This window comes from Carassius gibelio, chromosome A18, assembly GCF_023724105.1.
Source record: "Carassius gibelio isolate Cgi1373 ecotype wild population from Czech Republic chromosome A18, carGib1.2-hapl.c, whole genome shotgun sequence".
In the NCBI taxonomy this organism is placed as follows: domain Eukaryota; kingdom Metazoa; phylum Chordata; class Actinopteri; order Cypriniformes; family Cyprinidae; genus Carassius; species Carassius gibelio.
Genome location: NC_068388.1, coordinates 12,778,989 through 12,793,385, shown reverse-complemented (window position 1 = coordinate 12,793,385; position 14,397 = coordinate 12,778,989). Strand labels below are relative to the sequence as shown.

The following is a 14,397-nucleotide window of genomic DNA, read 5'->3' as shown; positions in this document are numbered from 1 at the left end:
GTATAAATATCTCACAGTTAAACTCACAGGATTTTTGTAAATTCCACAGTACTTAGAAGGCCTTGGTCAAAGTCACCAACGATTTGTTGATGGCTTCTGACTTCAGACTTATAGGTCTGAGATTAGCTCTGTCTCAATTGGTGTCCCTAGGGGGCGGTTTTAGGTCCTTTACTCTTCAACATTTATTTGTCACATTCTGACCACCTTTTGAGCCTTCATTATCATTAGTATGCCAACAGTAAGCTGATTTCCAGATATAAATTTAAAACCTAATGAGTGCCTTGATGTTGCTTATTATCCACTTCAGAAATATCACAAGATTGTGCCCTATGTTAAATTTACAGTCGCGGAAATGCTGATAAATTTCATTGTCGTCTCACAGTTAGACTATTGCAATGCTCTTTTAGGCAGAGTTTCTAGATCTACACATTAAGTTGCAATATGTACAAAATTTAGATTTTAACTGGGAATAGGAATGGCAGTCATATTACTCCAGTGTTACAATCTTTGCTCTGGCTCCCTGTCAGGTTTAGAATGGATTTCAAAATTATGGTGCTTACTTTTAAAGCATTAGACTCCATACACTCCTAGTCATAGATTGCGTGGTTGCACTTTATTTTACAGTACGTGTACTTATTGTGTACTTACAGTGTATTTAACTAAGAAAGTTCTGGTAATACAAGGTAACTACACGGGGTAGGGTTAGGTTTAGGGTTAGTACCTAGTTATTACATAGTTATTGTAATTACTATAATAAGTACATAGTATGAAAATGGGGAACAGGACTGTAAAATAAAGTGCTACCGATTGCGTTCCTCTCACTCAAACTTTATTGGTTGTTCCTCAAACACGTTTAAGATACCGGTTCGCAATGGTGCCGCACAGGGCTGCTTCAGTGCTTGGCTCTCCAGTGTTTGTACTGTTTTTGTTAGTTTTTCCTGTTTTTTGTTTATCAAACACGATCAGTTTCACCAGGGATGAACTGCTGAAAATTGGACAGAACACAACACAAAATATTCTACCGGATTTTAAGTTATTCAGACGTTTTATTGTATGTTGTATTCAGCGGAGCAGCTGCGCTGATCGAACGCTTCAGGTCGTGCAGATGGGGGAAGAGAGCCGGCGTGCTCATCAAGCTCAGAAAGCGTGTATTTCGAACACCGTTGCCTAGCGACCATCTGGCAAATCTCTGCTCTCTACCCAACAAAACAGACAAACTTCTGCTCTCCCAGACAAATAAAGATTTCTCACACTCTGCTGCTCTGTGTTTCATGGAAACCTGGCTGAATGACGCCATTCCGGACAGCGTGCTCCATCTGCCTGGCTTTCAGCTGTTTAGAGCAGTTCGCAATGCATAATGAGGAAATCGCACGGCGGCGGGACATGCTTTTACATCAATGAATGGTAGTGTACAGATGTAGCTGTGTTAAAGAAAATGTGCTGTCCTGATCTAGAAGCACTCTTCATAAACTGCAAGCCTTTCTATTCACTGCAGGAGTTTCACTCGTTCATTCTTGTGGGTGTTTACATTCCTCCGCAAGTGCACATGAGCTTTACAGAATCTAGCTGGTCAGATGACAGAGAAAAACCGCAACACTTGGACTGTGTTTTAATCATTCTTGGGGACTTTAATGAAGCAAATCTTTCCCATGAACTGCAAAATACACACAGCATGTCCCACCAGAGACAGTAATATACTGGATCACTGTTACACCACAATAAAGAGTGCATATCACTCTGTTCCACGGGCAGCTTCTGTGCTGTCTGATCAATGCCTGGTTCATCTTATACCAACCTATAAGCAAAAACTTAAATCTGCTAAACCTGTAGTATAGACTGTAAAGAGATGAACCAACAAAACAGAGTGGGGTTTAAAAGCCTGTTTCAGCCTCATTGACTGGAGAGATTTTTAAGCTGCTACCACCGATCTGGACCAACTCACAGAGACTGTGACATCCTATATTAGTTTTAGTAAGGATATATGCATTCCTACCAGGATTTATTTAACATTCAACAATGATAAGCCATGGTTTCAAGCAAAACTCAGACATCTTCATCAGGCCAAAGAGGATTCATACAGAAATCGGGACAGAGTCTTGTACAATTAGGCGAGGAACACACTGAATAAAGAGATCAGGGTGGCTAAAAGGACCTACGCTAAAATGTTGGAAGATCAATTCACTTCCAATGACTCAACTTCAGTGTGGAAAGGTCTGAGAGCCCTCACAATCTTCAAGACACCATCCCCCTGCACTAAGGTGAATCAACAACTTGCTAACGACCTGAATGATTTTTATTGTAGATTTGAAACCCCCTACACCCGTTCTGACCATCTCTCTACACAACACCTCCTGCGATCCCCCTCTCCCCACCTCCTGCTCTTCAAATCAGTGAGGATGATGTGCGCCAGGTCGATGCAGGATGATGCAGTAAACATGGGACTGCACTTCATCCTGCAACATCTGGACAAAACAGGGACTTGTGAGGATCCTGTTTGTGGACTTTAGTTTGGCTTTCAACATCATCATCCCAACAGCCCTTCAGACCAAACTGACCCAGCTCTTTGTTCCTATGTCTATCTGTCAGTGGATCACCAGCTTTCTGACAGAAAGGTAAAAGCTAGTGAAATCCATGTCAAACAGCTGCTTCACTAACACTGGTGCCCCTCAGGGCTGTGTTCTCTCCCTACTGCTTTTCTCCCTGTACACCAACGACTGCACCTCTAAAGACCCCTCTGTCAAGCTCCTGAAGTTTGCAGACGGCACTACAGTCATCGGTCTCATTCAGGGCGGTGACAAGTCTGCTTACAGACAAGAAGTTGAGCAGCTGGCTGTCTGTTGCATTCTTAACAACCTGGAGCTGAACACACTCAAAACAGTGGAGATGATAGTGGACTTCAGGAGAAACCCCCCTGCACTCCCCCCACTTAGCATCACAGACAGAACTGCGGCGGCAGCGGAGTCATTCAGATTCCTGGGAACCACCATCTCTCAGGACCTGAAGTGGAACAATCACAGTGCCCTTATTGTTAAAAAGGCCCAACAAAGATTTTACTTCCTTCGCCAGCTGAGGACGTTTAACCTGCCACAGGAGCTGCTAAAACAGTTCTACTCAGTCGTTATTGAGTCTGTCCTTTGCACTTCAATAACTGTCTGGTTTGGTTCAGCTACAAAATCAGACATGAGAAGACTACAGAGAACGGTTCGGACTGCCAAAAGGATTATTGGTGCTCCCCTGCCCACCCTTCAAGAACTGTATATATCCAGAGTGAGTAAAAGGGCTCAGAAAATCACTCTGGATCCCTGACATCCAAGTTATCCCCTTTTTGAACTTTTACCATCTGTCCAGCGCTTCAAAGCCACAAATACCAGGACAGCCAGGAACAAGAACAGTTTCTTCCCCCAGGCAATCTATCTATCTCATGAACAGTTAAATGTTCCCCACTTATGCAATAAAATCGTGCAATATCCTTATATTTATTTGTTACCACCTCCATCCTAGTACATCCCTGCATCTCACTCTGTTCATCTGTTCCATTAACATATATAGCACAACTGTTCATACAATTTATTTATTTTTCTATGTATTTTATGTCTTTACATATATATATATATATATATATATATTTTTTTTTTTTTTTTTTTTTTTTGTCTGTGTTGTTGCTGTCTCTGTGTACTGGAAGCTTATGTCACTAAAAAATATTCCTTGTATGCGCAAGCATACTTGGCAATAAAGCTCTTTATGATTCTGATTCTGATCTATGGGTGATAAAGCTTTCTCTTTCTATGCTCCTGTCCTTTGGAATTCTCTGCCTCTTGAACTTAGGGAATCTAAGAACATCAAGTGGTGTGCTGGCCATGGTCACCACTTGATGTTCTGCCATTTGTCCTCGCTCTGTGGAGCTGTGGGTCATCATTTCAGCACTTTCAGCACTCAACAATATTTAATATTTCCGCTTGTACTGATTCTTTTTGGATCATGCACATTCTTATCACCATGAGCTTTTAGCTTGACCATTTGTAAATTTTATGGGTCTGTCTTCCGCAATCATCTGTTTGCAGCTATTTTTGCTACTTGAATTTGCAAACCCGTTTGCCTTACCATGTTATTTTAATGTATTATCTTAATTAAGAACACACTGTTCTGTAGTGTAAACAGTTTTACCATTTACTGCAGTTTGTTAATCTTGTTAGCCTATTTCCCTTAATCGGTTAATGAAACGGAAGTCTCGCACATTCACACAAAATGACTTACTTCCACGTTGCATAACAAGGTGGATAACCTTTTAATCATATTTGTCAGATATCTCTAACACATTTGAAGTAGACTAAAAAAACTGAGTGCACTTTTCATTTACCTCATCTACACTTTTTGTATAGGAGCAAAAATCTTTTTTCCTGTAAAATAATAATAATAATAATATATCTGAATACAAACAAGACTGGCACTGACCAATTTGTTATAGCCTAACTATGTTAGGTGACAAAAAAAAAAGGAAATTCCACAAACTAATTTAAAATATGTAGGGTAAAAAAAAGATAATTTGAAATATTTGAAGGAGTCACAAGGTTTAGCCTAATCAGCAGCATCTCTGTTGGACACAATAACACGAAGAACGATCATTAAATGCGGAACACCACGTTTTCAGACGCCCAAACAATGTCTTGTGAACATAAAGTTCAATTTTGGTAACGTTTTGTTATTAAACACGTTGGGAAGATGCAGTTGCCAAGGTAGGATGCTATTAATATCAGCGCGGGAATTAAATCAATACGTCAAACAGACTGCGATTCTACGCCAGTTTTCCGCATGATGGCGACTCTGAGGTTTATAAAAGTGCTTCTCTAGCGTCATTTTCTCTCTTGTGTAAAGCAGAGAGCGGAACAGTCGAAACTCACATGTCTCTTGAGGAGAAACGCTGATAAATAACAACCTTTTTCCTGGAAAGCCAAACGGATATCAAACGATGAAATACACTGGATTTAACTACCGCTAGCGTGGTATAGGCAAACAAGTTCCCAGCATAAAGTACTAAAGCAATTCTGTCATGCCCTCTCTTTCATGTTGTTATATATTCTGACTGACAAAGAGAGATGCTAGGCATAATGTTAGGGACTCACAGCATAAGTCACCATTGGCTTTCACTGTATCTTGTTTCAAACAATGAAAGTGAACGGTGACTGAAGCTGTCTTTTTTTCTGAGTTCCAAGTAAGTTATACAGGTTTGAAACAACATGATGTTGAGGACATAAAGACAGCATTTTGACTCTATGGATGAACTAGACCTTAAATGACAAAGAACATAATCACATAGCTAATATTTGTGAATAATGTATAATTTAAGTAACTACAAGCAATCTCTGTCAGTGTGCATGTCATCTCACAGAAAATATTGCAGAAATGACAGAGAAACCCTATTAAACAAACAACCAAACGAAATATGAGGTGCAAACATCCCCAAGCACTGAGCAAAGCAGCAGATGCTGCCTGGTGGTAAAATTGTTGGTTGTCTCGAGCGCCTGCTCGTCATCTTTACGCATAAAACAAACCCCCAGTCGCTGCTGGCTGGAAACAGAATGACCATTTTGAGTTGCCTTACCCCTCAATAAACTCTATTCTAACGCTCTGTATTAGTATTACAGAAGTATAGGAAGCAAAGTTGACATTCCGTTTGTATCATACCTGTTTTTCTAAGCACTCCTTGGCAGACACCGAAGGTTTGGGAGAGGACGACCTGTCACACACGCATCCCTCCAACAGGTATAATCCCGAGGGTCGCGAGCTGGACTCGCTCTCAAAATAAAAAAGCATATTTTGCAACAGAGCAAACCACTTGGTATGCCATTTTGTGTTGTCGGAGCTCTTTTTGCTTAAGCTGCCTCGCCTCGTGCCATCTTTCTTTGCCAAAAGACCAAGGTAGGTGACATGACCATCATTAAGTCGAATTCCCTTCTGCATTTTTGTGAAGAAGATGCTGGTTTGGGGGGGAAAGGCTTGTTTTGGTCCTTACATCTTCTTAGCGGGAGATCCCCGAGAGACGGGCACTTTCTGGATTAGAAACGAAGCCTGGCACGTTCTGCCCATCCACTGCAATCACCGCTTTGGCATGAAGTAGGGACGAAGCGCAGAGAAAAATGAAGAATGCCAAAATCTACCATCGTAATGTTGTCGAATGCGTGCCAGCTTTGGAAAAAGATGCAGAAATGCCACCCGTTACCTCTTCTGTGGCGCAGTGAGAGGGGAGAATTAGGCTACAGTGTATGCGAGTGATGGTTTGTCGCGTTCTCACGTGAAATTCTCTATAAACCAGTGCGCGCGCTCACTGCTGAATGAGGCAGTGGCGTCACGTGATCAGGCTTCAGCACCTCGGACAGAGAGACAAACGTACTTTTACAGTCACTTGAGTTCTTTTTAGACAATGATGACAGATTGTTCCGTGCGAGGAAAACCTCTCTTGAACCTGTATTGCATTTAATGTTATCATTTATAGCCTACTACATGCCATGTTTACACTAAACGTAACTCACAAATTGGCACATATACCACAGACGTTCAACCCTGCATAGAGGCGGCATTATATGTCTTATTTAAAATGGCAAGAAATGGTAATGGCATAAATAATGCTACGAAAAGCAATGTTATGAGAGGATGTGCTAAATTGCGAGAATTTTGTTACACACAACAACAACAACAACAACAACAACAAAACGTACAAATTATTAAAACGACATTTAAATAAGCAAAAAGTGGCATCCTTTGAAAAGCCCCTTAAAAAAGTTACTATTCTACTAAATGTATTGCTAACAGGTGTTTCACGTCATAACTAGCCTTTTACTACACTGACTAATCAGAAGTAACACCAGCACTATTCTATTTATTGAAACTATAAATATAGATACAGGGAATGAATGAAAATATAAAATTATATATATATATATATCACTCGCCTTAGGTGCTATGGGCTGAGGTGGGTCAGAGCTGGTTATGTTAATATATGCAAATTTGTTTAACTTAACTATATTGTAAAATACCTCATGATTATCATGCTCCTCTAATCAAGCGTCTTTTTCAGAAGTAAAGGCTTATGCTTCAACAAAATCAATTGAAACTGCTTTCAAAAGCATTATTGCCATTGGCATTTTCATTTAAGCTCACTAAACATTCTTATTACACGTTCAGAGATTTTATTGTTTTATTGTTCCTTACCTCTAAATTATTTCATGGCTTGTCTTGTCTTGTCTGACCAATGCTTTTATCTGTAATCAATTGTGTGAATGATCATAGTGGTCAATGGACAGTAAATCATGCAGGGCTTTGCATTTGCTCAGTTAATCAAAGAAGCATTAACTATGAGTGGTACACCTCCTGCCGCCCTGCAGGAAAGCTTGTTTTGCATCTCTCAGGGTTGTTGCACTCTCAGTGCTCCCTGCAAAGATTACTAAGAAAAACAGTTGTCTTTGAAGGTTCATGTAAAATAATAATTTAGTATTAAACAGTTTATGTAAGGGCTTAAACCAGCACTTAGTGTCCACACTCAAACCTCTCAATAGATAACGGATGTAATCAGCCATTTGTGCTCAAACGTAGCAGCTCCTCGAACATCTCTATCATTTCCTCTTCTTTATCTCCTGTGATTGTTGACACCGCGCCTGTGATTCACCATAAGCAGAAAAAAAAGTTACCAAGGACATGCTCGTAATGCCTCCATTCAGTCCTTTTCCTGTAGAGCTATGACTCCTGACTTCCTTATATATTAAAGGTGATATCAGCGATTACAACAAATACCTTGCATAATATGGCTCTGCCTGACAGATCATTGAAACAGGTGAGAATCACTTTTGTAAACTTTCATGGTTTGGTGTTTTGGAAGGAGGGTGTATGGTGTCTGAAGTCTCAACCAATGTATTTTCTAAATGCATCTTATTGATGTTATTGTGAGCCATGTATAACTCTATTCTCTAGTCCAGTTAATTCAACTGTTTAAACCTGATCATTTCTTAACATTTGCCTCTATTGTCCAATCAAAAATTGATGTCCAGAACCAAGTCTCTTTGCTAATTTTTTATTTTTCAGTGATCTATTTCACTTGTCACAATAAAGTGCTCCACGGATGACATATTTTTGCATCAACCTGGTTCCCTCAATAAAACCCCAGAAAATAAGCTCTGTGAGCAGCAACCATATATGAACTTATACGTTTTATTCAAAATGATAATCATCACAAATGAACACAACTTTTATGGATATTAAAATATAAATATAATTGTCAGAATTCAAAAAAATAAATGAAGTACACCAAGGTCACATGACTTCAATGTCACCATCGCTAAACTTCCAACAACTCCAACAATGTGAAACTATCTTGTGCTTGTGACCTTATTTTACGCATAATATATAAATGAACCTTCAGAAAACCTACTGATTTTGGCACAATGGAACCGTAAGTGCTAAAATTTTGATTAATTTTTGGGTTTGCCCTACAAAAATATGAAAATCCCTGCAGCACTCTACATGGACAAAAATATTTATCTTGTGTTACATTGTGACTTTTTTTCTGTGTCACAAAACAAGAACATTTGGAAGATTTATGTAGTTCTCGTTCAGTTGTCTTTTTTTTTGGTCCTTACGTGTCACTATAAACAGTTATCGCAGAACTGCATAAAGATTCTTCAGCTTGTGTTCCACTCAAAATACAAAGTCAAAGATTTGAATCCTTGTGTAGATTTATTTATTCTCCATTCTAAAAAAAAAAAGAACTGAAATATTAGGTTAGGATTATCATGCAGATTCAACCAGAGGTAATGGGGGTAATTGAATTACAATCATAAAGTTTCTAATTGTAATTAAGATAAATTTTCTCACTGTTGGATGAAGAAGGTAAAGGTCAATGCACTTGATCAAATTCAGGAGAGTACTGATGCTCTGATGAACTCTGGTCCAATTCATCCTTACCATACCCCCACCAATGGCTGAGTGAATTAAACAGCTTGTCGTTTTCATTGGCAATCAATTGGGGAACCAATTATCTGGGCTCGTCAGGTCCTGTGACGTGCTGTCGTGTGACGCTCCTCTTTGTCTCAGCGCTAATGTGGCTGAGCAATAAAACATGTTCTAGCACACAGGCAATATGCTCCTTTAAGCACCCTATTTGTTTAAAAGGCACAGACTTTAATCTGGCACTGTCAGTCTGCTGGCTACTTCACTGATGAGATTCATTTATGACTTTATCCTTGTTGTTATCTGCTCTCCCTCAGAACTACACTCATAAATCCTCACAGTCCACCGTGACAGCTATTTGAATACATAAAGACTTGTCCATCGATAAGATATGTAATCTGGAATTAACATTAACATGGATTGGTTACATTAACAAAACAAAGCAAAATTAAAGCTGATATTAAGGCATCAATTTTATATCTCTGTGTATGATTTTAAATAGCTGTCACTGTCATTGCTGATTGCCATCTGCGCACGTCATCTTTTGAATAAATTTGCATAGAAACATGCAAGTAAAGAGATAACACTGAGTACTGTCCGTTTGCTTGGAACACGTTCAGTACTTGTATGTGGATTGGAGGGTGCTTGAGTTTCGAAAGCTCTGCTCTTTTCATGCACCCTGTTATGTGTACATGTTTCATCAGGCTTTTCTCTTTTAGATACTGATGAAGGGCGTAAAAGTAACAGTTTTGTCTGCAGCAATCTGAATCAGCATTCTCTAGCAACTGCTGACAGTGTGTCTCAGAGACAGAAAAACATTGCATTACATCTCCTTGTCTCTTCCGCTTTTCTTTTTTTCCCAACACTTTATTTTATGTCCCCATGTATGTGAAAGGTAGAACAGTAAAATTGTCAGGCATGAGTAAAACTGAAATTCCACATTAGTATCTAGACATAAAATTAAAAAAAAAAAAAAAAACACACACAGATATATCTTATGCATAAAGTTCAGGAACAGTTCACCCCAAAATGAAAATTTGCTGAAAAAGTACTCACTCTAAGGCCACCCAAGAGGTAAGTGATAGAAATGGATCCTCTGCAGTGAATGTGTGCTGTCAGAATAAGAGTCCAAACAGCTGATAAAAACATCACAACAATCCACAAGTCATCAATTAATGTCTTGTGAAGAGATAGGTTGCTTGTTTTGTAACAAATTCACCATTAAGATGTTTTTAACTTCAAACTATTGCTTCTAGCTAGAAAACATGTCCTCTGTCAGTAATACTGCTTCACACTAAAGGTAATCTTGTCTGAACAAGGAAAGTTGCACTTTACAAGAAAAAAAAAAAAAAAAAACATTTCTTAACAAATACGTTGATGGATTTTGAAATAAGAGGACAGAGGATGGACTTCATTGGATGAAACGTTATTATGGATTTTCATACTGACGGCATCCATTCACTGCACAGGATCCATTGGTGAGCAAGTGATATAATGCTACATTTCTCAAAATCTCTTCAGATGAAGATATGTATTGGACAGTCTGAGGGTGAGTACATTTCAGCAGATACATTTTTGGGTAATTGATTTTCCTTTTCTATGTCACTATCAGTAAAAAATGATTGTTGTCAGAAGGGTTTCCACAACACTCCACTTAACAGTCATATCCCCACCCCCAAGCAAACAATCCAACAGAACTTCAGGTTTTCAAAGTGTATATAAATTAAACATTCAACTTAGTATCCCAAAAGATTATTTCCTAATGATCATTAGAATGAACATGGCTGAAGAAAGATAGTGTCCCCTCCAACCTGTGCGCTGTGTTGGAGACTGGTCTACCCCTAATTACATGATCCACTAGGCCTCTAATTCACCGTGCTCCTCTTAGACGACATTTACTAATTACCCCCTTCTTTTTATAGCAGCAGCTCCCTCGCTCTTATCAAGCCTTCCCTTGTTTCTCATTGTCTGCTGCCTGTGCATGCTCACAGTGGCTGAAGACGGTGCCATGGGCTCCACCTATCAGAGATGAAGGAGCATGTGGGCTGTTCCGTCAAAGCCGTTAAAAATATGTCCCATTCGTACCTTAGCTGTCGATCAGTTTGTATTAGCAAGATCAAAATGTTTTCAATATGCTATGTGTTAAAGCAGTTTCATGGCATGATCTGAAGGTGTCTTTAAAAATCACAATTTGGTTCTTTGTGATTTTTTTGCAACAAGAAGCAAATTAAATTAATTAAAACTGATTCTGTCATCATTTACTCGCACTCAATGTCATTCCACAGACTCTGGTTCTTCTGTTGAACACAAAATGTATATATTTTGAGTCAGCGGCCACCCAAACTGTTTGGTTACCAACATTCTTCAAAATATTCCACAGAAGAAAGTCATACAGGTTTTGAACGATAATTAAATCTCAAATGTGTTCAGACCACTAAACATAAGGCTTTATATGCATACAGAACTTCATAAGTGTGTGGTTCACACCTGACCCTTAATGAACAATTGGTGCCTAATTTACGGGTGAAAATGCCTTTGATGGCTGTTTGGCACATGTCAAATATTTATTGCATGAATAAAAACATGTGGCCAATATTAGGTTTTACATGAAAGACTGGAACGTGTCTATTTATTATCAAAGACGAACATTAGTGATATGGCACATGCAGATGTGCATAATTTTATTATGTGCTACAATAACAATGAGTGAAAGTCACCAAGAAGGGTCATAACCACCATAGACACCGAGGACACAGTCAAATTATGTAAAGACGCTTATTTTTTTGCCATTGTTACATCATCCAGCTTCAGAACTCCAGCTTTGAGTGGGTTTATTGACTGAAAATGGAGTCTTTTCAGGTTAATGAAAGTGTAACCTGAAAAGGAGATATTTAATCTCAATAGTGTCCTGTCATTAATGCTTGTCATTAATGCTTGATAAAATGGTTTGAGGTTTTTGCTATGAGCTTTAGCTGGTTAAAAATAGAAATACTGAGGAGAAAATACACATTATTTATTCATCAAGGTGGTGAAGGCCAGTGGAATACAGCTTGAATTGACAATCATTTTAACATACCAATGCCGCTACTAATGAAGCTCATCCTATTCGGACTGCATTTATAGATTATTTGTGACGGGTGGTGAGTGACCAGCCTGCAGGAAGTATTCGACCTCGTATAGTTAGAGATGGTCTACTGAATGGGTGGAGGATGCTCGTGAATTCTTCCTTGAATACAGCTTGGCATCTCTTTCTTTTGGCCTATGGCAGGACTTGCTGCTTCCTCTTAATAGAGGCTGATTCTCCTCAGTCAGAACCCATTAGTTGGCCTGCCAGTCAAGGGGGTTCGGAGGGGGGAGTTTGCACGGACCCCAGAGAGGCTGCCCTGAAGTTTCTCCTACACATGCCTGCTATCATTAGGCATGGATAATAAAGGGGCTCTGCAGTAACTTCTGTATTTCCCCCACACTGTCAACATCATTAGCAGCTTTTCCAGGACAGGTTGACTGACGCACCAGTCATGTCCAACAGATGATCACATTCTGTGTCATGTCAGCTTGTGATATCAAGCTTTACGTTTTTCAAAGATAGCATAACATACAATGATTTTCTGTGAGTGAAAGGTTCGAAACAATAAGGCAGGTCGCAGAACAGAGCTTTGATGCCAGATGAAAGCTTGCATACAGGTAGAGACTATGCATTTTTGCCCATGAACATTACACCTCAGCATGAATGGGCCAACCAAAGACGAAATACAGAGGCTATGTGATTTCATGATGGGTATGAATGCTAGGTGAACTTTGCATAGAAAATAATTTTGCACTTTAAATTCAGTAGACCTTTATATACACAAAAGTAAAAGATTTTTGACAAAAATTAAATAGCTATCATGCATATTATTATTAATTGGTTAAGTTATTATTATTAATATAATATCAAAATCATCAACATCAAAATCAATTACATTTATTTTTATTCTAATTATGAATAAACTAAAATGGTAATAATAAACATTCAAGAAAATTATTTGTTTTATTTCTAATTGTTATTATTATTAACTGCATATTATTATTATTATTTATTTACAAACAACAATTTAAAAATAGTAATTTCTTAAGTATTATTATATGATAAGATGATTATATATATATATATATATATATATACAAAATTATAAAAAAGTATGATAACAAAGTCAACAATTATTAAGGTTTTCCTCTCAGGCAAAGCCGTATGGTGTTTTCTATTCAGCCTGTGTTCAGGATCTAAGCGAATGCATTGATTCTATTCCAGTGAGCTTGTGGAACACTGAGTACTGTCAGAAGGGCGCTATTTTAAGAACTTAGTATGAATTATGGAGCAAAGTGCTATGCAATGTGCATCTCTGTGGCAGCGACCCTGAGAGCCCAGGCGTCTGTGGAATTGGCGGTGGTTGTGAGTGTGGACTGTGCCCTACTCCCAGTGTGTCTGGATCATGAGACTGTGTTTTGTGTTGTCATGTAGGAAAATGGCAGTGGTCCATCTTATGGCCTTGGCCCAGGGCAGTGTGCTCAGTGCTGGGTACTGCCTGCAGGGTCACCACCTGGCCGGTGCTTTCTCCAGTTACAAAGTGTTACTCAGAGAGACTGGACAGCATGACCATAATTGAATTTCACACATGCCACAGTGTACAGGGCTAAACAGTACTGTGTGTATTTGAACACAATATCTGTAACATTTGAACCAAATCTATCCGTGGTTTAGGGGGGAAATTTGATTGTGTAATGTTAAAAACTTAAAAATAGTTCACTCCAAAACAAATAAATATGAATGAATGACTGACTGACTGAATGAGTAATTTTCATATATATATATATATATATATATATATATATATATATAAACTCATTTACATCTCAGATGGCCCGAGGATGAGGAAAAGTTCATCAAAAGTGCTTAAAAATTGTTCTCAGGATCACATCACACATACTGTAGCATCACTAGTGTTCAAGTGAGAATTGAGCCTCATCACATGATTTAACAAGTTAAGCATTAAACAAAAATATTATTATTATTATTTTTATTTTATTTTTTTGAGAAGAAAACACTCAATTCTGTCTTATTCATTAGTGTTCTTAGCTAATAGAGTGAATTGTTGTCAGATAGGAAGCTTTCAATGCAGAGCCCTGCTAGTTTGCATGTTTGCTTGAAAGGCTATCCTGTCCCTTGGCTGACATCTCATTTTGTCTGAACTGATTTATTTTGAAAGAAATGAATAAGAAAGAGCGCCTTTTGCCAGCAAGGAAGGGAGTGAAACAGCCAGAAATAAAAGCGTTCCCTTTTTATCTGAGTATTATTATGTAAATGTTTGCATATAGATCTGAGGTTTCAAGCTTATTCAAAACCAAATTTTCAGATTTTAAAATGAAACAATATAACAGTTTCAGCTTTAAACAGAGGCAGAAATATTGTACTATGATAAT

The 14,397-nt window shown here is 38.5% G+C and overlaps 1 protein-coding gene across 1 annotated transcript in view; it reads right to left on the bottom strand.

The window, feature by feature from the left end:
• Positions 1-6,311, bottom strand: part of LOC127933861 (ras-specific guanine nucleotide-releasing factor 1-like) — a 39,827-nt gene extending 33,516 nt beyond the window's left edge. Inside the window, exon 1 of the mRNA XM_052530890.1 lies at positions 5,683-6,311. Within this exon, the coding sequence (XP_052386850.1) occupies positions 5,683-5,958 (276 nt within the window). The 5' untranslated portion in view covers positions 5,959-6,311. The remainder of the gene's footprint in view (positions 1-5,682) is intronic.
• Between the last annotated feature and the right edge of the window lie 8,086 nt (positions 6,312-14,397).